Source organism: Anarhichas minor, unplaced genomic scaffold (genome assembly GCF_050575085.1).
Source record: "Anarhichas minor isolate MPS153535 unplaced genomic scaffold, ASM5057508v1 ptg000041l, whole genome shotgun sequence".
NCBI lineage: Eukaryota > Metazoa > Chordata > Actinopteri > Perciformes > Anarhichadidae > Anarhichas > Anarhichas minor.
In genome coordinates, this window is record NW_027466487.1 from 1,924,619 (window position 1) to 1,943,647 (window position 19,029).

The 19,029-nt window shown below is 38.6% G+C and overlaps 1 protein-coding gene across 1 annotated transcript; it reads right to left on the reverse strand.

Annotated features, from left to right (window-relative positions):
* Positions 1-1,580: 1,580 nt before the first annotated feature.
* On the reverse strand, positions 1,581-17,662 carry LOC142969278 (complement C4-like). Its single transcript, XM_076109094.1, has 41 exons — positions 17,586-17,662; positions 17,181-17,370; positions 16,913-17,081; positions 16,728-16,798; positions 16,550-16,638; positions 16,378-16,460; positions 16,200-16,287; positions 15,593-15,716; positions 15,311-15,452; positions 14,728-14,840; positions 14,478-14,639; positions 14,206-14,373; positions 13,918-14,109; positions 13,510-13,653; positions 13,255-13,378; positions 12,781-12,852; positions 12,457-12,669; positions 12,240-12,354; positions 11,880-11,950; positions 11,647-11,786; positions 11,331-11,546; positions 10,853-10,904; positions 10,657-10,746; positions 10,366-10,572; positions 8,864-8,939; positions 8,524-8,716; positions 8,313-8,408; positions 5,075-5,237; positions 4,478-4,671; positions 4,165-4,323; positions 4,016-4,075; positions 3,852-3,942; positions 3,599-3,770; positions 3,396-3,486; positions 3,083-3,157; positions 2,906-3,008; positions 2,714-2,803; positions 2,498-2,602; positions 2,315-2,398; positions 2,074-2,206; positions 1,581-1,988 (listed from the first exon to the last, which is right to left on the reverse strand). Exons 1-41 carry the CDS (start codon positions 17,645-17,647, stop codon positions 1,847-1,849), a joined length of 5,124 nt encoding a protein of 1,707 aa, XP_075965209.1. The 5' UTR covers positions 17,648-17,662; the 3' UTR covers positions 1,581-1,846.
* Between the last annotated feature and the right edge of the window lie 1,367 nt (positions 17,663-19,029).

Sequence of the window (19,029 nt, forward strand, 5' to 3'; positions counted from 1 at the left end):
AGCCAGCATGCACAATACCAAGACCCTGAAACTGAAGCAGCTAAATGTAATTCAGCCATCATTTACTGTATTATTTACATCTGTGCTTTTCCTACTGCGACATGTAAGATGTCTTCTGTGAAAAAGGCCAATCCACATTAGACCAAGTAACCTTGATATTGAGATCAAACAGTAATTGTTACTGTAGTGTGGGCTCCTGAGTGGGTGGTCCTACTCCATCAGCGCCTCCATCTGCAGGCAGCCTCCAGAGAAACAGCTCCGCCCTCACTCAACTCCTTTCTGCACCTTAGACCACCCTCAAACCACTGACCCTGTGATGGCCTTTTGGAAAAATGGCTCGAAATACACCTTCAACAACTAAGGCTACTGCACAGCGAACAAAATATCCCCTGGTCGTACAAGCACATTTCACAATTCCCAGTTGATGCTGAAGCATATTTCGTGTGTCAGAGTAAGTGAGCCTGTCCTCGTGGAATATGTGTATTTACAGTAAATCCACAAATCAAAAGTATAAAACTAAATATAGGTCATTCACTCACCTCTGTCAATCTGTCTTCGTTGAGAGAATACGTGTATCTCGTTGTGCTGCACAAACAGCCTGAACAATAACTGCAACTACTGTTGATTGATTGTGACTCATCAAAAGCACAAGTCGACACTGCTTTGTCATGTCAAGCCAAAAGGAAGACCGCTTTTTACACTTTAATGTGCTGTTGCTGTTGGCTACCGACGGGGCACTAAAGTAACCCCAAGATGAAAATGTGTGATGCTGAAGTCTGCCTATTTATTTACCCTTTATTGATGCAAATTTAATGAAATGTCTAATGGCGAAGGCTGAAACACTGCAGGCATTGATCTGGCTGTGATTGAAGTGATGGTCAGTACTCCCGTGTTGCTTACTTTGGACCCGACCTCAGAGATTAGAATAATATAAGCGCATAAGCCCTTGCTTGTTCCTCGCCTCTCCACCCATGCCTCTCTCCTACTCCTGCTGCACTGCTCCCTCCCACTACCCCTCGTTTTCTCCCATAACCTCTCTCCACATCACACAACATGTATTTAGTAATTGCGCTCTTCTGCAGCAGGTTTATAAGTGGAAGAAATTTGAGAAGAGGACTGTTGGCTCTCGAGAGCAAATGAAGAGCTATTATCTTTATAAGGTGATGATTGATCCAAATCCTCTCACTGTGTAACTCCACTGGGAGCAAGCGAGCCAGTCTTATGTACAGACTGTTATGCCATTTTATGTGTAGTCACTGTGTTGCCAACCCCAAACCACTCCCCCTCTCACTTCTTCCTTACCTTGCAGATGTTAAGTTAGGAGGGGGGGGGGGGGGGGGTAACTTTGAGGGGGGTTGCATTGAGTACAGAGACCCCTCTCAGAGCTGTTACTGCCAGTAAAAGAAAAATAAAAACATAAAAAGAAAAGCAAAATCAAACCAGTACACACAACTGAATCACACTATTTGAAAGGACATAAAAGTTTGTTTTTTCAGTTGCTGAGTTAAGTTCCATTTTCAAATAATTATCTCAACATATAACACATACAAAGGTATTTGCAAACATTAAGCAGTATTTCTTTTTATGTAAACACTGGTAGCAGTATTGGACATAAAGACATGATTGATGGTCACATTGTAAGTGTAGTAAACTTTAAAATGACACTACAGTGGAGTCAGTCATTCACTTACTCTCTAGCAAGCAATGATGTCTCAGTACGTATATATGTTCTTATGCTATGCTTTCAGGATTATAAACGGTTAAAAAGAGCTCTAAACATCCATGCTGACTGTGCATATCATGGGAAACTACTAAAATAAAAGTTAATTCAAATGAATTGTCCGTTTCACTGTCTGCAGCCATCTATCTTGTACTCATCTGTAAACCCATTAAACTGTTTGCAGGCAGTTTTATGTGCAGATTTTTTACAGTCTTCTGCCGAAGGCTTTCTTTCAACCCAGGTGTTTGACTCCAACAGATACTGAATCCTAGAAAAAAGAGACAGAGTTAAGAGAATCAGAATCAATCATTGTAAAATTATACTTCTACTTTAATATTATCGACTACACTTACTTTCCATTGGAGTCCGTTGTGGAGCCATCTTTGCCCATGATGAGATACTGTTTTCCCACGTCTAACTGTCCTTTGCAGTGACGCCTCTTAGCAAGCACTCGAATAGAATTCTCCTTCACAAGGATATCTCCATCTGGTAGACAGATTATTACCATTATATTTATGATGGGTCTTCCAAGCATAAACATTTAAAGGTCAATGTTACAGCGTCTTCTAAGCCTTGTGGTTACAGTTTACTTACGTGATCTGAGTACCTCGTTTACATTCATTTTGTACAGCTCAAAGTTACTCTTCATTGAAACATTGAGGACTTCAACCATGTATGCTGAAATAAAATAAAGTGTCACAATATGAAAGTATGAATTTTCAAGGTCATGGCAATAGTAGATACTTTACACCATGATGTCATTTGTGTAGTACTGACCGTAATCTACTGTAGGGAAGAAGCAAGCGTGTTCTAGACGGACATTCTTTGTGATTCCCCGACCACTTTCTGATTGGAATGTATTTTGCATTTTATGACAGGGTCCTAAAGAAAAGAAAAACATTATGCAATTTTAATTATTTATACAAACCTGAAGGGTAACGCTACATGTATTCATGGGTGTTTATCAATATTGGTCTTAGTGGAATGGCCTACTTTCTGCACATTGGCACACATCCTCTGAGCACAGTTTGGAGACCATCTTGCTTCTTTGGGGGGCGGAGTAGAACACAGTACACCTTCTGTCTGAAAGGAGGCACAACTAGTTCATAAACTCCTGGCGAATTAAACAAAGATGTCCCCTCTATCCTGACAAAAAATGCTAAAGATATCAAATAAAAAGCTTACTTGGTTCATAATAATCATAGAACACAGCTGGAGCAGGCTGTAGAAGGCCCATTGGTACTTTCTGTATAGCATCAAAGCTAATACATTCCTCTGATTCAAAGAGCTAGAGTGAGAAAATAAATATTTTAGTACTGAACATTTAAAGTCTGTGTGTATGTAAATAGATTTCAGCCTTACCTCATTGAAGTAGAGGAGCACTCTTCCATAGGAGACCTCATAATGGGAAATGTATAGCTCAGGTGTCTCTCTTAGCTACAAAGAGACAAGATTTTAAGATTTTTAATTTTTCTTTTTATGATGTCTACTCTTAAATCATACACTTTCATGTTTGTAGGTTAAGAATGAAGGCTCACTAAGCTTAGAGTAAATACTGTAAACAGAAAGATGACTAACTATCAACACGTATCTTGTAATCGAGGAATGGAGATGGCACAAAATCGGGAAATGAGAAAGACCCATGGATGAAGAGGAGGTAGAGGTAGCTACTAACCTTGTCCAGGTCCTCAGTTACAACCTCAAACCCACTCAGAAGTGTGATGTCAGCAATAGCCATTCCTGTGAGATTGACGTTCAGGCTATGACTACACACAGGAAAACAATAAAAAGACACAGATTCATGAATTTTTCACGCAAAGCTCATGTCTCATGAGTACTTATGAAGAGTGAATGTGACGTGAGTCCCGTTCAACTAACCTGACACAGATTGTATAGGTCACAGCCTCGTCTGAATTTAAGTTGTTATCAAGGTCTCTCCTGTTTCGGGTTCGAGCATCAAACCACTCAATTGCTGATCGTGGCACACGCACCTCCGGTTCCTCGTTGTTATCGAAGTCATCGTAGTATTCATAGTTTTCTGTGACCTTAGCTAGGGAGACAGAGGTTAATGTAACTGTGTAGCTTTTATTAGAAATCTCATGTGGTTGTGACTTCAGTGTCAAAAGCTCACCGGTGTACTTGACTTTCCCCTCCACTGTGACACTGATAGACACTACGTCACAATCGTCATTGGGGTCCAGCAGATGGTAAGCCTTTACAATCTGCCAAAGAGATTGGTGATTTGTTGTAAATGATGGATCCCTTTCAGCATATACACACTTTAATCAAACTTACTTTAAGCTTGGTTTGGCCTGTTCCTGTCAATTGCACCATAATGTTGTTCCCTGAAAATTTCTGGAACAAAAGACACAAGAAACGTAATCTAAGAAAGATGTTAGATATTTGTGTGTATTTAGTGCAATGTTGATGATGCTCTTTGATACCTTAAGGTCTGTTTCCACCTTTTCCTTCGTATTTTCAAATGCAAGTCTTACAATGTCTTGCTTTCCTTGGACTCTGAACTCTGCTATTAGATTCACTTCAGGCCTGACGGACCTCTTCAGCTCATACTCCGCGAGGGCTTCCAATGCCATGATGGTATCCTTGGCATAGTAATAAAACATTAATAACACATCTGCACTCTGACAGTTAGTCTGGACTAAACTGTATGATATGGGACCACAGGAATACAGGATCTATGTCCAAAGAAAGAGATTCCTAGGGTTCAAACAATTCTCGATGTAGCATCCCAATCACCTGTGATGATTTGAAGCCTCCAAAATAGTTTTCTTGGGTGGTTAACCAGCAGGCTGTTTTGTCTGCCCACTTGGTATGCCCAAGTTCCACTGCCGCTAGGAGGGCATAGGCTGTAGTCTCTACTGTGATGGCATCTGCATGTGCTTGATTCTGTGGGTTTGCATTCGCTGTCCACAGATAACAGCCATTTGTCCCTGATAATTAGAAATAGACAATAAGTAAAAAATACAAATATTTCAGACAATAGCAATTTGTGATACACAATTTGGTTGTCTCTTAGGGTTGGGCGATATGTAAATATGAGAAAGTATAAATTGAGCAACTGACAATCGCTCTGCTACATACTGTTAACAACATGAAATCACTTGAATATCTCTAGGTGTATTTGGCATTGCTGTAAATCAATTAGAAGGCCTGCTTTATTGCAACATTTAATTTTTAGATGATTTTCGCATCAATGTAAAGAAATACTTTGCTTTGTCAGGCAGTTAATTTACTGGATTTACTAAATCTCTCAATTGATTACACTCAATAGGCAACAAGGCATTTTATATTGTATCCATATCGCCCATGTCTATTTGCTTTGATTGGACATGCCTTTGGTAGCCAGTGTATGAAGTTTTGTCCAGGCAGCTGAATGATCTGTTTCCTGTGGCAGGCAAACTGCGAGGCAGTAGACTGTAATGGCAACAGCATAGGGATGCTGAATCTCTTCAAGGTGCGACTGGAGATAGGTTGTTGATCTGGCAAGGCTTGCTTCCTGAAAGTAGCATGAGGGCAGTCATTGTTATTTCGCATCCGATCTTCCTTGCAAATTAGGCATTGAGTACAGTCTATCAAATTAGATTAATTATAACAAGGTGCAACAGTTGGCAGCCACACTAGCAGATCTATGAGGCTGCAATGCACAACATGCTCACAGTGCATTTTTACCCTCTTATTTTAGCTTGTTAGCATCTGTAGCATGTTGGAAATGAAATGCTACATGTTAGTTTTTATTAAAACAGACCCCCCCACACTTTCTTTGTTAAGTATTGAACTATTCTAACACTCGTATATCGACCTGTATATCGAGGTAATACATGATCACGTCAGTAGATGGCGCTTTGGTGCTGCTGTGGATCCATTAGAGAGAACGTAGCTACAGGCTCCGCTCATGCGCAGCTCAGAATAAAACCAGCTCTGGCCTGAGCATGACGCTAACGTTGGTCCTCTCTCTATATTAATCCACAGGTATGCAAAACGTGTTTTCTGTCCGTAACTTGAGTTATGATCGAATGTAAATGCAGTTAAATGTTTTGTAATGTTGTAACATGATTGGAGATGTGTGATAAATGTAGTTAGCTATATTTTGTAGCTAGTTGTTCTGACGAACGTTGTAATGCTACCTAGCTAGTTCTGTCCGTGAACTTCAGTGTTACACCGTAGCTGTTAAATGTTAGTAGAACTGGATGTGGAATATATTTGAATTCATGTGAATTTGTTCACACCGTGTTGATGTAAATTGTGAAATGTTATGATCTGCAATGCAGCTCAGAATAAAACCAGCTCTGGCCTGACGCTAACGTTGGTCCTCTCTCTGTATTAATCCACAGTTAGATCAGTTGGCTACACAGTGCTTCCTAGCCTGTGTAACCTTTGCTGCCGGTCCAGATTTCCCCTAGGTCTGGTGCCGGTAACATTTGCTGATTTGCACATACAACTGAGGCTGCTGAGAATGCCATTAGTTTTGCAGGTTTTTGTAAGAGGGCAAATCATTACATTACAGTCATTTAGCAGACGCTTTTATCCAAAGCGACTTACAATTCAGAGTCTATCACATTTCTTCACCTTAGGCACAGCTACGGGAGCAATTTTGGGGTTAAGTGTCTTGCTCAAGGACACATCGACATGCGACTAGCGGAGCCGGAGCCGGGGTTCGAACCACCGACCCTCTGATTGAAAGACGGCCCTGCTATCCAGTTAGCCACAATCGCCCCCAATCAAATCAATGTCAATACCCGCGAGAACACGTGAACTCAAACCGCTGCGCATGTATATTACTTTTGCAAGCGCTCTGCGCAGAATATCTCATGCTTGCACGAGCAAAATTGCAGCGTGCGAGGAGGAAAAACATGCTTTGAGCACAAGGAGCAGCCCCTGGCCTTTCCCCCCCTGCTCTTCCTCACGCAAAACTTTCACCTGCTCGCTTACAAGTGGGTTTTCTTGACAATAGGTGGGTGGACCCAGTCACCATTATACCACTAGTTTTATTGGTTACAATCCTCGTTTTTGGATTGGCCGGATATCACTCCCCATAATAGCTAGGTGGCGATATAAAGGTGGTTTGCGATCCTCCACTAAACACTACTTCACTACATCTCAGATGTAAATATTGTACATTTTATTCCAATACATCTCAGAGCTATATTTTCTACATTTTACTCCATACATTACAGCTTTAGTAAACTGATTAAATACAAAGCATGTTAATATTGTTGCTGATGAAATACAAAGCATGTTAATATTGATTTGAAATACAATTATTGCCCCATATTGAGTTTATTTTGTGAATAAAGTGGGGTAAAGTTGTGCAAATTGAAATTCACTCCATCATTCTATTACATACAATGTGTGTTTGATAATCAAACCTCTTGGGACAAACATCAGAAACTCTTTGATCTTAATTGTTTAAAATATGTTGTGATCATATTTGATCATACTGTTGTGTTAAAAAAAATCAACAGAGAAAAATGTAGTTTTACATACTATGAATCAGAATTTGGACCCGTTCAAGGTTCTGGCGTCAAGGTTAGGAATCACTGTATGTACATTAACTTTCATCTGAAAAGTAACTAGAGCTGTCAGACAAATGCAGTGGAGTAAGAAGTAGAACATCTACCTCTGAGATGTAGTGGAGTAAAAAGTACAATATTTACATTTGAGATGTAGTGGAGTAGTGTTTAAAGGCGGATTACAAACCACTTTTATACCGCCACCTAGCTACTGTGTCGGAAGTGATATCTGGCCAATCCAAACACGAGGATTGTAACCAATTAAATCTAGTGATAGAATAGTGACTGGGTCCGCCCACTTAGTGTCAAAAAGAAAAACAACCTGCAAGCGAGCAGGTGAGAGTTTTGCGAGAGGAAGAGGAGTGGCAGAATTCTTGCGCAAGGGTGCGCTACTTGCGCTCAAAGCATGTTTTTTCCTCCCAGGCTGCAATTTTGTTCGGGTGAGCAGAGATATTCTGAGCGGAATGGTGTGAAAGCGCTCGCAAAAGTTTGAGTTGTGCGCACTGGACCTCTACACATGCGCGTGCGTAAATCTAATTTGTGCTCGCGAATATTGACATTGATTTGCTCTCATATATTTGGTCATAAATCAAAGTGTTGAATGAAATTTAATTATAGATTTTGAGCTGATTATGGCACTAGGCAAAAAGTCACGGGATCACCAACATTACAATTCATTACAATTCATCCTGAGGGCGTTACATGAATCCCAAGTTCATGTCAAAATCCACACAAAGATTTTCATGATAATTCCATTCACAACCACAAATGTTAACTGGCTAAAGGAAAAGCTAGGTATCCAAAATTGTTAGGATGAATATACGACCCATTAATGTCTGTAGATTTGCGCTAGAGGAAAAGTCAAGGGATCACCAAAGTCATGAGGATGTGCATGGGCAAAATTAATGTCTTTACAAAATTGCATGATAACCTATTGGATATTGATATTTATATAATTTAGTCTGGACCAATGTGGTGGATTGCCATCCCAAAAGACCAAAAAAAAACGCAAGCGTGGCTAAAAAGAGTTACCAAGGACCATAATCGCTTTATTAACTCACCGCATTATTTCTCAATTCGGTTTGCAGGAATTGAAGCGACCGGTGCAGTGCAAGACTTATGAACGCCGTCATGGCTGCATCTTTATCTTGGTCTTTCTGTTTGAACAAACAGAGACAATACTGCATTCAAATCATCGCTATTAAGTGTGTTGACACATCTAATATTGTTATATGTATATGCGTGTTCTAACATGAATGCAGAAGAGGTTACCATAACTCCTCTGTGTAGCACTGGATGTGGGTCACCGAATGACCCATCAGTCTTCTGTTTTGAGAGCAAGATATTGACTAAGTTTCTGATCTGTTCATCTGGTACAACCCTAGCCTTCCTGCCCTGCTCTCCAAAAGACGCTGTCTGACGCTGCGCCATCAATGATAGCACTTTCAGTATAAGGGCATTCAACCTGAGGACAAGAGAATGAAAAACCCAGGTGAAAGGGGATGGAAAATGAATTATTATTTTTTTGAGATATTGGAAGTGGAGAAACTTGATTTACAATGTTAGACATAGAAAGAAAAAATCATTACAGCAGCATAAAACATATTCTCACCAATTACTAGATTTCATTGAACTCCATGATCCATAAGTACCGTCGGGTTTCTTGCTCGGAAAAAGCCTTATAACACCTGAAAAAGAAAGTGTTTTTGTGAAAAACGAAAAAAAATCTATAATGTTTTATATGTTTGTTAGTGGCCTGTAGAGGATGAAACGTTCTTAACACCCCCACACTACTAACGTGAAACAAGAAAACGATCTAGAGGCCGCTTGCTAATGTAGGGATAATGGGTGTGTATTTTACTCTTTTTTTTCTTTATTTGGTCTTCTGAAAAAACATTATTTAAAAACTCTGCTACAGGACTCCCCAGCATTCCCATATTAGCTCAGCGTTGGCTTTATAACACTAAATTTAGAATTTAATTCAAACTCTTTCTAATTATTTTTTAGGCCTTACACAACTATATATTCATCATGAGGTAAATACTCTATACAGTGTAGGTCACTGATATCTGCGGCCCGACCCGAAAACCCCAAATCTTATAACCATGCTCTGTTCGAATAATTAATTAATGGGCCTTTTACACAAAGTGCGACTACACGCCACTAAACTCTGAAACACATTATGTCCAAGGGCTTGTGCAGCGCCATGACAGCTTTGCGCTGCGTCAAGAAAAGCCTCGGCAAACGCTGAACTTTGGGTGTAGCAGGCTACTCTTTTAAATGTAGCCTAATTTTGGAGGTACAGTTTGTTTTTGAGGACTTAAAGGATTAAATATAGAAGCTTCATTTGGTATAGTGCCACTCTGTTGTGTTGTGATTGGTAAATCTTTTAACTCTGAGAGACCCACATAGACCCTTTTTTAGGGGGGGACAAGGGATCTTTAGGGGGAGATTGCAAGTCAACAGTATGCCACATAGAAGTGGTGTACATCATCTGAAAGCTGGGAACCTGAAGATTGATTAGGGATGCAGCTCTGCAGTTTGTCATGTTGCTTGATACATAAATTGATTAATTAATTATGTTAATTAATGGGTTAATGGTTATTTATTACACCGATTTGGTGCTAGAAATAATTTTTTCCACTTGAGAATCAATATTAATGTTAAAAAATACCTACAACATAGCACATAGAGACACCAAGGCATTGAGGAACACCATACATGCTGTGATTTGGAATCAAAAACTTTTGGCATTTAGAGATTTCTGAAAGAATTGACTTTTTCAGTGATTGGATGGTGAGTGCTTCTGTTCTGGAAACTGCTGAGAAACCCTCTTATTGTCAATATACCTAATTATTTTGTCCTTGGTGGTGGTACTAGTGGAAAGGCTAAGGGGTCAGCCAAAACACATGTTGTCAAGACACCTTGTTGTGGACCAGAGTGTGACAGAAACGGACAGGCCACCTTTAGATTCTGCTAACGCAAGGACAACAATCAACATTAACTCATAATGAGGTACTTGGAAATATATGACAGAATTAAATTTTGGCTCAAAAATGTTCTTCTTCACTCTAAATTTGTGTGAAAAACATTACACAATTGATCACTTTTTACCTTTCTCGATTTTATCAAGGGCATCATCTCTGGCACCAGCAGGCATGTCGATCCATTGGTCACTCAGGTCAAGGTAGCGGAGGGCTGTCAATGTAGGGGCCAGGCTCATTGTTGTCTGTTCTAAACATCCATAAGGCAATACGATCAGTTGAGCAACCTTCTCAGGAGAAAAAAGGTTCCTCGCATGTGAACTGCCAAATCCATCCCCTGTCAGACAAGAACATTGAAAGAGTAAGACACTGTCATTTACAAAGGTCTGTGAATCGTATGTATGTGTCTAACAGCACATACCTTCCGCTGAAATGAAAATATTGGAGCTGGAGTCGGGGACCGTGTTATCTGGCAACATTCCACTAATATTGAAAGTTTTTGTGCTCCTCCCTATTAATATAGAGATAAGTAAATTGATAAAGTAAATGGGAAATATAAAGAATATAAAACAACATCTACCAAGCAAGTTTCACTAAGAAATACTGAAAGAACTCACCATCAAATTTATATACTCGGGTTTCTTCTTCTCTCTTTTCTAGTCCTTCTGTCTACAACAAAGTAGAGAGCTGATTACTGTGTGTCCCTGGCCTTACACTTGAAGATATGCACATGGTAAACACATGTTGATTTGAGTTAAAATTACTAATAAACAAATAAGCTCATTAGTTAATATTTTAATGCATACTCATAATCAATTAAGGCATAAATCCTTTAGCACACAAGCACATAAATCAAAATGAATAACTATTATTAACACTTTTATTAATTTTTAAAAACGGACTAACCGTTAGTGTAAGTGTGAGTTATGATAAAATGCTGATATGGGACATATGGAGGGTTAACAAAGGCAAGTGATTTTTACATTAGATCCAATATGACTTCCAATATGTCATATATATGTCCATATTTTGTCAGGTAGGCAGCTATCATAAAATTGTTTTGCATGGAAGTACAATATTATCTTTGTCACTCACCAACACACTCAAAGTCTTTTCAATTGCATCTATTCCCCTCTCGTTCTCTATGTCATAGAGACGTATTTTGATGGGTATTGAGCCGGTTACCATGGGGACAGCAGAGAAGGAGACAAGCTGGGAAGACTGTGGCTCCACAGTGATGTTAACAAAAGATGTAGTGGTGGCTGAGCCGGGGGAGCAAAGGCCTTCGGTTTGCTCCATATGAACTGCCACCTATAAAAAACATAAAGATTTGAATTTCTATTCGTACAATAGGTGGTTGCTGTTTTTAGTGCCACTTAATAATGTGAGTCAATTAGGGGATTTTTTTTACCTGTAGTCTGTCTTCGCCATAGTTGTAGATAACCGGCGAAATGGATAGTTGCTCATATTTCTTCACTGAGTAAGGCAGTTGCAGAGAAACAAATGCGTCCTTAAATGCTCTGAGCTCAGACGGCTTAACTACACAGAAACCTGAAAGAAACATAGTGTAAGTGAATTACAGGTATTAATAAGAAACCTCTCAAAATATCCAAAAGCAATTGTGGAGTGTTCAGCAGTTATTACCAGTGGCTGGAGATAAAGTGATGACCTGAATCTCCCATGTGGTGATGGAATCGGGTAGAGTCAAACGATGCCTAAGGGGTTTCAATTAAGATGAAATGAATTAACTGACTGTAAGATGCATCTGACAAATGTTTTTGTCTACTTGTAGTTTGTACTGTAGACTTAAGGTAATGCATTTACCTAGATTCACTTACACTGAACTTTATAAATGATGAATATAACAATATTAGAAGCAACAAACAGTAACAAATGCAACGAATGAAAACAAAACTATGTAGTAGCAACGGTTTTAACAGCTGTAACTAGCCACTGATTTCCACTGGAAAAGTAAATATAACATAAAAACTGTCCACCTTTTACCTTTTTTTCCCATCTACATCAAATTCTTTGAATTCAAAGCTTGGGGGAAAAAATCGTCGAATGTACTGAGCAGCAGTGTCCATGAAGAACTGTTCAATGTCAGCTACGTCTGCAGCTAAAAATGAGAAAATGAGACGTTTGTAATTTCACTCTGTGATAATTGTAATCTTAGCAGGTGTGTAAAGTATTTAATGTTCACAGGACAAGTTCATCTCACTCCTGCCAAGTCCTTTCTGGGCGTCCTCTTGTATCTTTTTTTGTCTCAGACGCTCTCCTTCAAGGCAGCATTTTAAAAAGGCGTCAGCACAAGCAGGATCTTTAACCACCAGAGAGACTCGCGTCACTCTTTCCTGACATGTTCGTCTCATAGGGATGAGAGAAAACCCGCGAGCACAACATTCTTGCATCTGTTCATCTGAAAAGTTTGATTCTGAAGGTGACATAAAAAGAAAAGGAAATGTCCTATTTTTATAGCATATTCTTTGCAGAATAATCTTACATTAGCTCAGACCAGAGTCATAATGCCAGAATGTTGTCTTACTTATGGTCATCATTTCCTGTTGAATGTCCACTGCACGCCTTTGCCGAGCAGCTTGTGAATCACAGCCAAAGCCTGGAAAAGTAGCATAACAGCATTAATATTCAGCATGGGATAATAAGTAAGTGGATAGTCACTACATTATAATCACTGCCTCAATATTCTCTCCTACCACCTGTAGTAGTATTTACTTTTGGTTTCATTTATTTTTGGATAAAACTGAAACCATCTGCATATAAAAAAACATGTCCTTTGCAATACTCACACTGCAAAAGCCTACGTTCCATTATCTAAAGCTTGGGATATATTAAAGAATGTGAGTGTGTTCATTTAATGTACTGTAAACCTGAGACCATCTTTATTGCATTTTGACAAGTATAATATACTGTATAACACAAGTTAAATTAGATGCATAATGGATTTGACCTGTTAACATTTTCAAGGATTTAAGGAAGAATAATAGTGTTTCTCTCATACTGTTTTTCCACATTGACTGGGACTGAGACACATAAGACAGGCCAGCATCTGTTAGTACAGATGCAGTATCAGATCCTCCGCTGTATGAGCAACCAAGGTCATATGACTGCATGGAGGAAAACACCTGAAAAGTAGGAAGAAGATCTTGAATTTACTGTCATAATATATGGGTTGAATTAAATAACCTCAGTGTCTTGTAAGAGAGAGAGAGAGAGAGAGAGAGAGAGAGAGAGAGAGTATGTGTGAAAGTGTTACCTGTTTGGCTGTGAGTTTATTGTCGGCATTGAGAGCGTAGATGGCCTTATCTACAGCCAGCAAAGCCACTCTGGCTCTTTGACCATATAAATCCAATTCTATCTCAGACCTTTTTCCAGGTTGGAACGGGCCTTTCAGCTCGACCTAAATATACACACGTAACCACATAGGCTGAGTTCAGTAATTGAAACTAAACTAGACAGGAACATATTTATTGTTGACAAAGAATGACAATGATAAAGATAAAACACCAACCAAAGCAGTGTTTGTTACTTTACAACATTATTTTGCCGACCATCCCAACCCCCTCCCCGCGCCATGAAGTGTAGCAGGCTGCATACAGACTTAACTTATTCAAACACAGTAAATAGAAGTCAGTCTGCACTCGTATCTGTTCTGTTTACTCACCTTGACCTTTAGCTCACATTCATCCCTGACATCTACCCACACCGAGTCCGCAATGATGGCACCAAGCGCATTGTAGTAGTAGCCAATCAGACGGAAGGATGGCACCATATCAGATGTTATTTCCAGGTTGTGTTTGACTGAAGTACCAAATCTAAGAGAGCCCGTTTTTATTAGGATCCCGTGACTTAAGACCTACAACATAATCAATTTAGAATTGTTAGGATTTAAGAAACTGTTGCTTCTCTTCATCAAAATAGACCATGTTGTATTCCCTCAGTTATGTCTCACCATGTAGTATATGAACCCAAGTGTTGGGCCATTGACGGTGTTGTAATCTACTGTTAGTACCTCGCCCACAGAGTACATCTTGTTGGTAAAACTCAGGTAAAGGTAGCTGTTACTCGGAGATGAAGCAGGCTGAATTTCTTTCTCTTGCTGCTGGCCATCTACCGACACCTAATGAAGTCAGGGTGTTAGAGAACAGTTAAACTGAAGTAAAGGAAAATCCGGTTCTTTATCAATTTGATAATACATCTTGTTAGTTGTTCAGGGATACTAACTTTAACAGTAATCTGAGCCGCAGTGGGAATATTAAAGACAGGATACACTGCCCCCTCCTGGTCAGTGGTGCCTTGCCAAGAATCCTCTGAAGATCTTGGTAGTACATCAATCTTTACTGGCACACCAGCTGCTGGGGAGCCATCTGGGAGACGCACGACCGCCTATAATGACAACAAACAATATATTTTACACACAAAATCATCACAGTCATGTACATAGCTGTGTACACCTTGTTATTTGCTTGCATACCACCACATCTAGCGGATATCCAGGAAGGACATATGAGCGAGTTCGAGAGAGATCCATGGTGTATTTGTGGGAGATGATAGGAAGGTAAACTTCTGCCTCTTGCATTTCACCACCTGGGTCATAAAATGCAGATGAAATGAAAAATCACAATACTATTCCCAGTATCCTCCTCTTCTTCGTATTCATCTTATACCCTCTCAATTACTAGATGGTACATCTCAAGGTGTTTGTCCTTCAATTTTGTGATGAATTATCACTATCATTATTGTTATTAATATTATTACAATTTGCATCATTATCATTATTATTAGTAGTAGTAGTACTAGCAATAATAGAATTGTTATTGTAATTATTTTCATTATTGAAATGAAATACTGAGTTTTTCAGTGACAATACTTTCTAAGACTTGCATAACAAGAAACAGAAACAGTTGCCCGGTCATTTAACATGAGTAAACATCATACAGGACACATGCTGCTGTATTCTAAACACAAAGTATTTTAAACATAAAACATATTCTCTCTTTACGACACATGGTTGCTATTTTAAACACGGGTTTATAGTGTGACAGAGTATCCTTTACTTTGTATGTTGGTGACAAACACTCTCAAGTAGAGTTGTGCTCCGCTCTGCTGTAACTCGGAGAGGGTTTTGTTTTGCTGTTTTTGGAGGTGCACATTTAAGTCTGCTCTCTGGAGAGAAGCTGCTGCAGCTCCATCCTTGACCTGCAAGAAATGGCATACATTGTTGATGGTCAAGTACTGTAACAGATGCAAAATGTTACCAGATTGATCTTAGATCTTGAAATTAAATTTTATATAGATATCTAATGTAATGTAATGTGAGGTAATATCTGTTTCCTCACCGAACCAGTTAACTCCAGTCCCCTGATAAAGACAGGCTTCATTTTCTGGCTACGGGTTCTATCTCTTTCCATCACTCCAAATTGGCAGTGGTAAGCCCCTTTAACTTTCTCGCCATGTGAATACCTAGAGAGAAAGTTAAGGCAAAAAGAGTGTCTGAAAATGTAACTAACATTTATGGTAATGTTTTAAACAAGAAGCCTAAAGATTATAACATCATCATGTTTTGTAAAATATATGGAAAAGCATTAAGCTTTCCTTGCTTTTTGTGGGTTGCGATGGCCTATTTATGTAACATTTTATCTTTGGTTATTGATGCAGATAAAAAGCTTTGTATGGTTATGATGTGTTTTCTGTTACGCATGTAATGGTTTTACTCTGGTTTCTGGCAAGGTTATGGTTTTTATAAAATTGGACGGATTTTAAGTTGTGTTTGGCTGAAAACTGTTGCTCTGACCTGGCAACACTAGCAAGGCGGAAGGCAATGACATGTTTTTCAAATAACATTGTTTTTGAGTTCTCTAGGCATATCAAGATGCCAAAATGTATTACTACTTTTTTCACATGAAAACTTAAAGTGAGTTTAATGGGAAATGAATCAACACTTACCTTGCTAAGATGGAAAAGTCAAACTGTTCTGCCTTCAACAAAATATAGCTCTGCTCCATTGCAATGTTCACCTCAAAACTCGGTAAAACTGTGTAAAAATGAAAATGTATTTGAAAGGGGTATTATCTGTTAATTTAAAACAAGAAGGGAATGTTTAAATTAAATTAAACTAGCTTACCAAATTTTTGGACTTTGAATTCTCGGGAAGCAGCATTTGCTTCATCATCTTCATAGTGTGCTATAATCTTCCATGTGCCCAATCTTTGTCAACAAAACATACTGTTATTATAGTGTATCAAAGTATTTGTTGTTATGTAAGAAGCAGTTTTTGTAAATCTGTGTTAACATACTTTGATACATCAGGTATGGTGAATGTGCCTTGGAGTATTCCTCCCTTGGCAGTATGTATGGTCCTCATTACTCTATTTCCGACAGCATTCTGCAATTGAATGATAAAAGCATGAATCATGATATGAAACCATGTAAATCATTCATGTTGACCTGCCAAAGTCCTCTTCAATTACTCACGTATACTGCTATGTGGAACACCTCCTGAGTAGGCCTCAACGTGTGGTCAAGAGTAAACATCCTGTACCTCACTAGAAGAGAAATAATCAACATAAAATGGCTTTAAAAACAATGAATTAATTCTTTAGTGGGGCATTCTTTCACATTGTTTTACCTTTCTTCAGATTTGTTGACTTTTCTTTTACCTTTCTGTGTTGGGTTGTAGATTGGCTGATCAGTCTGAATGAAGATATAGCCCCTGTGTTTTGATATCAAAACTTTTGTTGTCTTCCTGAAATCAAAGGAGGGGCTCTCTGCCACCAGCATAAGGTAGCTTATATGTTGAGGCACTCTTGACATTAGCTCTCTGTCTATCTGTAAATATGCACATTAGAAGTTTGGGTCAATGACATCTTAGTCCCCTCTAAAATGATAAAATGAATACTTTTGGATGAGTGGGGAAGTTTCTCATACCATGAGCTCAACTATTTTGATCTCCCTTTCCATAGTAAACTGAGTGACTGCCTTCCCAGACACAACAGTACCGCTACTCTCGTGCTCCAGGTAGAGAGTGACAGGAGTATTAAGATGAGAGTTCCCCATCTGGACAAACACTTTCTCATTTACACCCACATGAAACACACGGGGGGCTGAGATGAAGAATCTGCACAAAAAGGGGAAACATAGCACTCACTGTACCCTTCATTGCTATATTTTGCATTCATGGACTTCTATGCCTAGAAATATCTGCAATGCTGCATATTTTGTTTCATCTGTTACATTATAACGAAATGATAATAATTTACCATCATGCTAAAAACACAATTGTTAACTATTGTGTAATAATATATCAAATGTTGTAGCTATTTCTATATTTACCTGCTTGCTGAACACTCCACAGTCAAGAACAGGAACAGTATGGAAAAGATGTAGCGCTCCATCGTGCAGCTTCTATTTCGTTGCCTGCTCTGACAATAAACGTTTGGTTAACTGGGGTTTTGTTATTCATCCACCCCTGTATTTCTCAATCGTTGGTTCTCTCAATGCCCTCCCTGATTTTTTTTTTTTTTCTAAGATAACTTGGAAAGAAGCAGCATTCCTCAGACTGATGTTTCATGTATCACATGCTAACTGGTAAAACATAAACTGGGAAAATCATCATACTGTCAGCCATAACATGTAAACTGATGTGTACAGATGTGTGACATACTTTTTGGTTCAAGTGTGTGCAAATGTATACTACATGCATGAAAGTATGAGATCTAAACAGATGTATTTAAAATATGAGGTTGACAATACAGATCAGATCATAGTTGACTGATAGATGCTTTTCAGACTACAACATGTTTGATTTGATAAAAGTCTGTTTTAAATCATTGCTTGGCTTGCAGCAGGGAAAGTGTTTCTGTTTCACAATGTGTACCCGTTCCCTCATTGGTTAGTGCAGTCAGCCAGATTTCCCCCAAATCATGTGATTTACAAGAAATCAAGTTTCCTCTTTGGGTTTGGGACTGTTTACTGGTTCAGGAATGATTTACAAAGTAGAGCTCAAGTATCTCTGTAAACTCCCTAATTACAACAATTTCTTCAGTTTAGTGCATCTGACTTTTAGTATATCGTATCAGTACTTACAAGAGCCTCCTATTCAACACATACATGTCCTGTGTTTGTAACTTTATAATTGACACGTTTGTATTAATCAATGAATTGATGAATGTGTTCTGATCGTGTAAAATCAAACAGTTTTAACGACACAGACTATTACCAGGTTGTGATCTCAGCAATGAACAAATATATGCAGAGACAAGGTCAGACACTTTATTTTCCTCCATATGAACCACTTAATGTGTAATTAACAGTTACAAAAACAATACCTAATCTTTTTTTTCAAGTGTAGCAGGATACATTATGCAATTCAAGATTAAACACAGTGATTGGACAGAGAATAACTTTTCTTTTTCAGATTTACATTCAACATTAATCAAACTTGCAAGTAAATGCATCAGATTTGTACGTCTTTATTGATAATTCACATCAAACATATCTTCATCCATTAATAATCAAATTCTCCCCACATAGCCAGATAAATTGTTCTATTTTATATTCATCTGTCCAGAAAACAAGTTAAATAACTCATCCACATGTTTAGTTTAGTTGTTTCATCAAGATATTATAATATTCACACACCTAAAACAAATAAAACAATTTCAGTTTATTTTCAGAACTTTACAGAAAATTGAAGAAATGGCAGTCCACTAGAGGGAACTCGTGAAGTTGAAAAGGACGGGGTCTGGAATTTTGAAATAATAATTGAATAATGTGA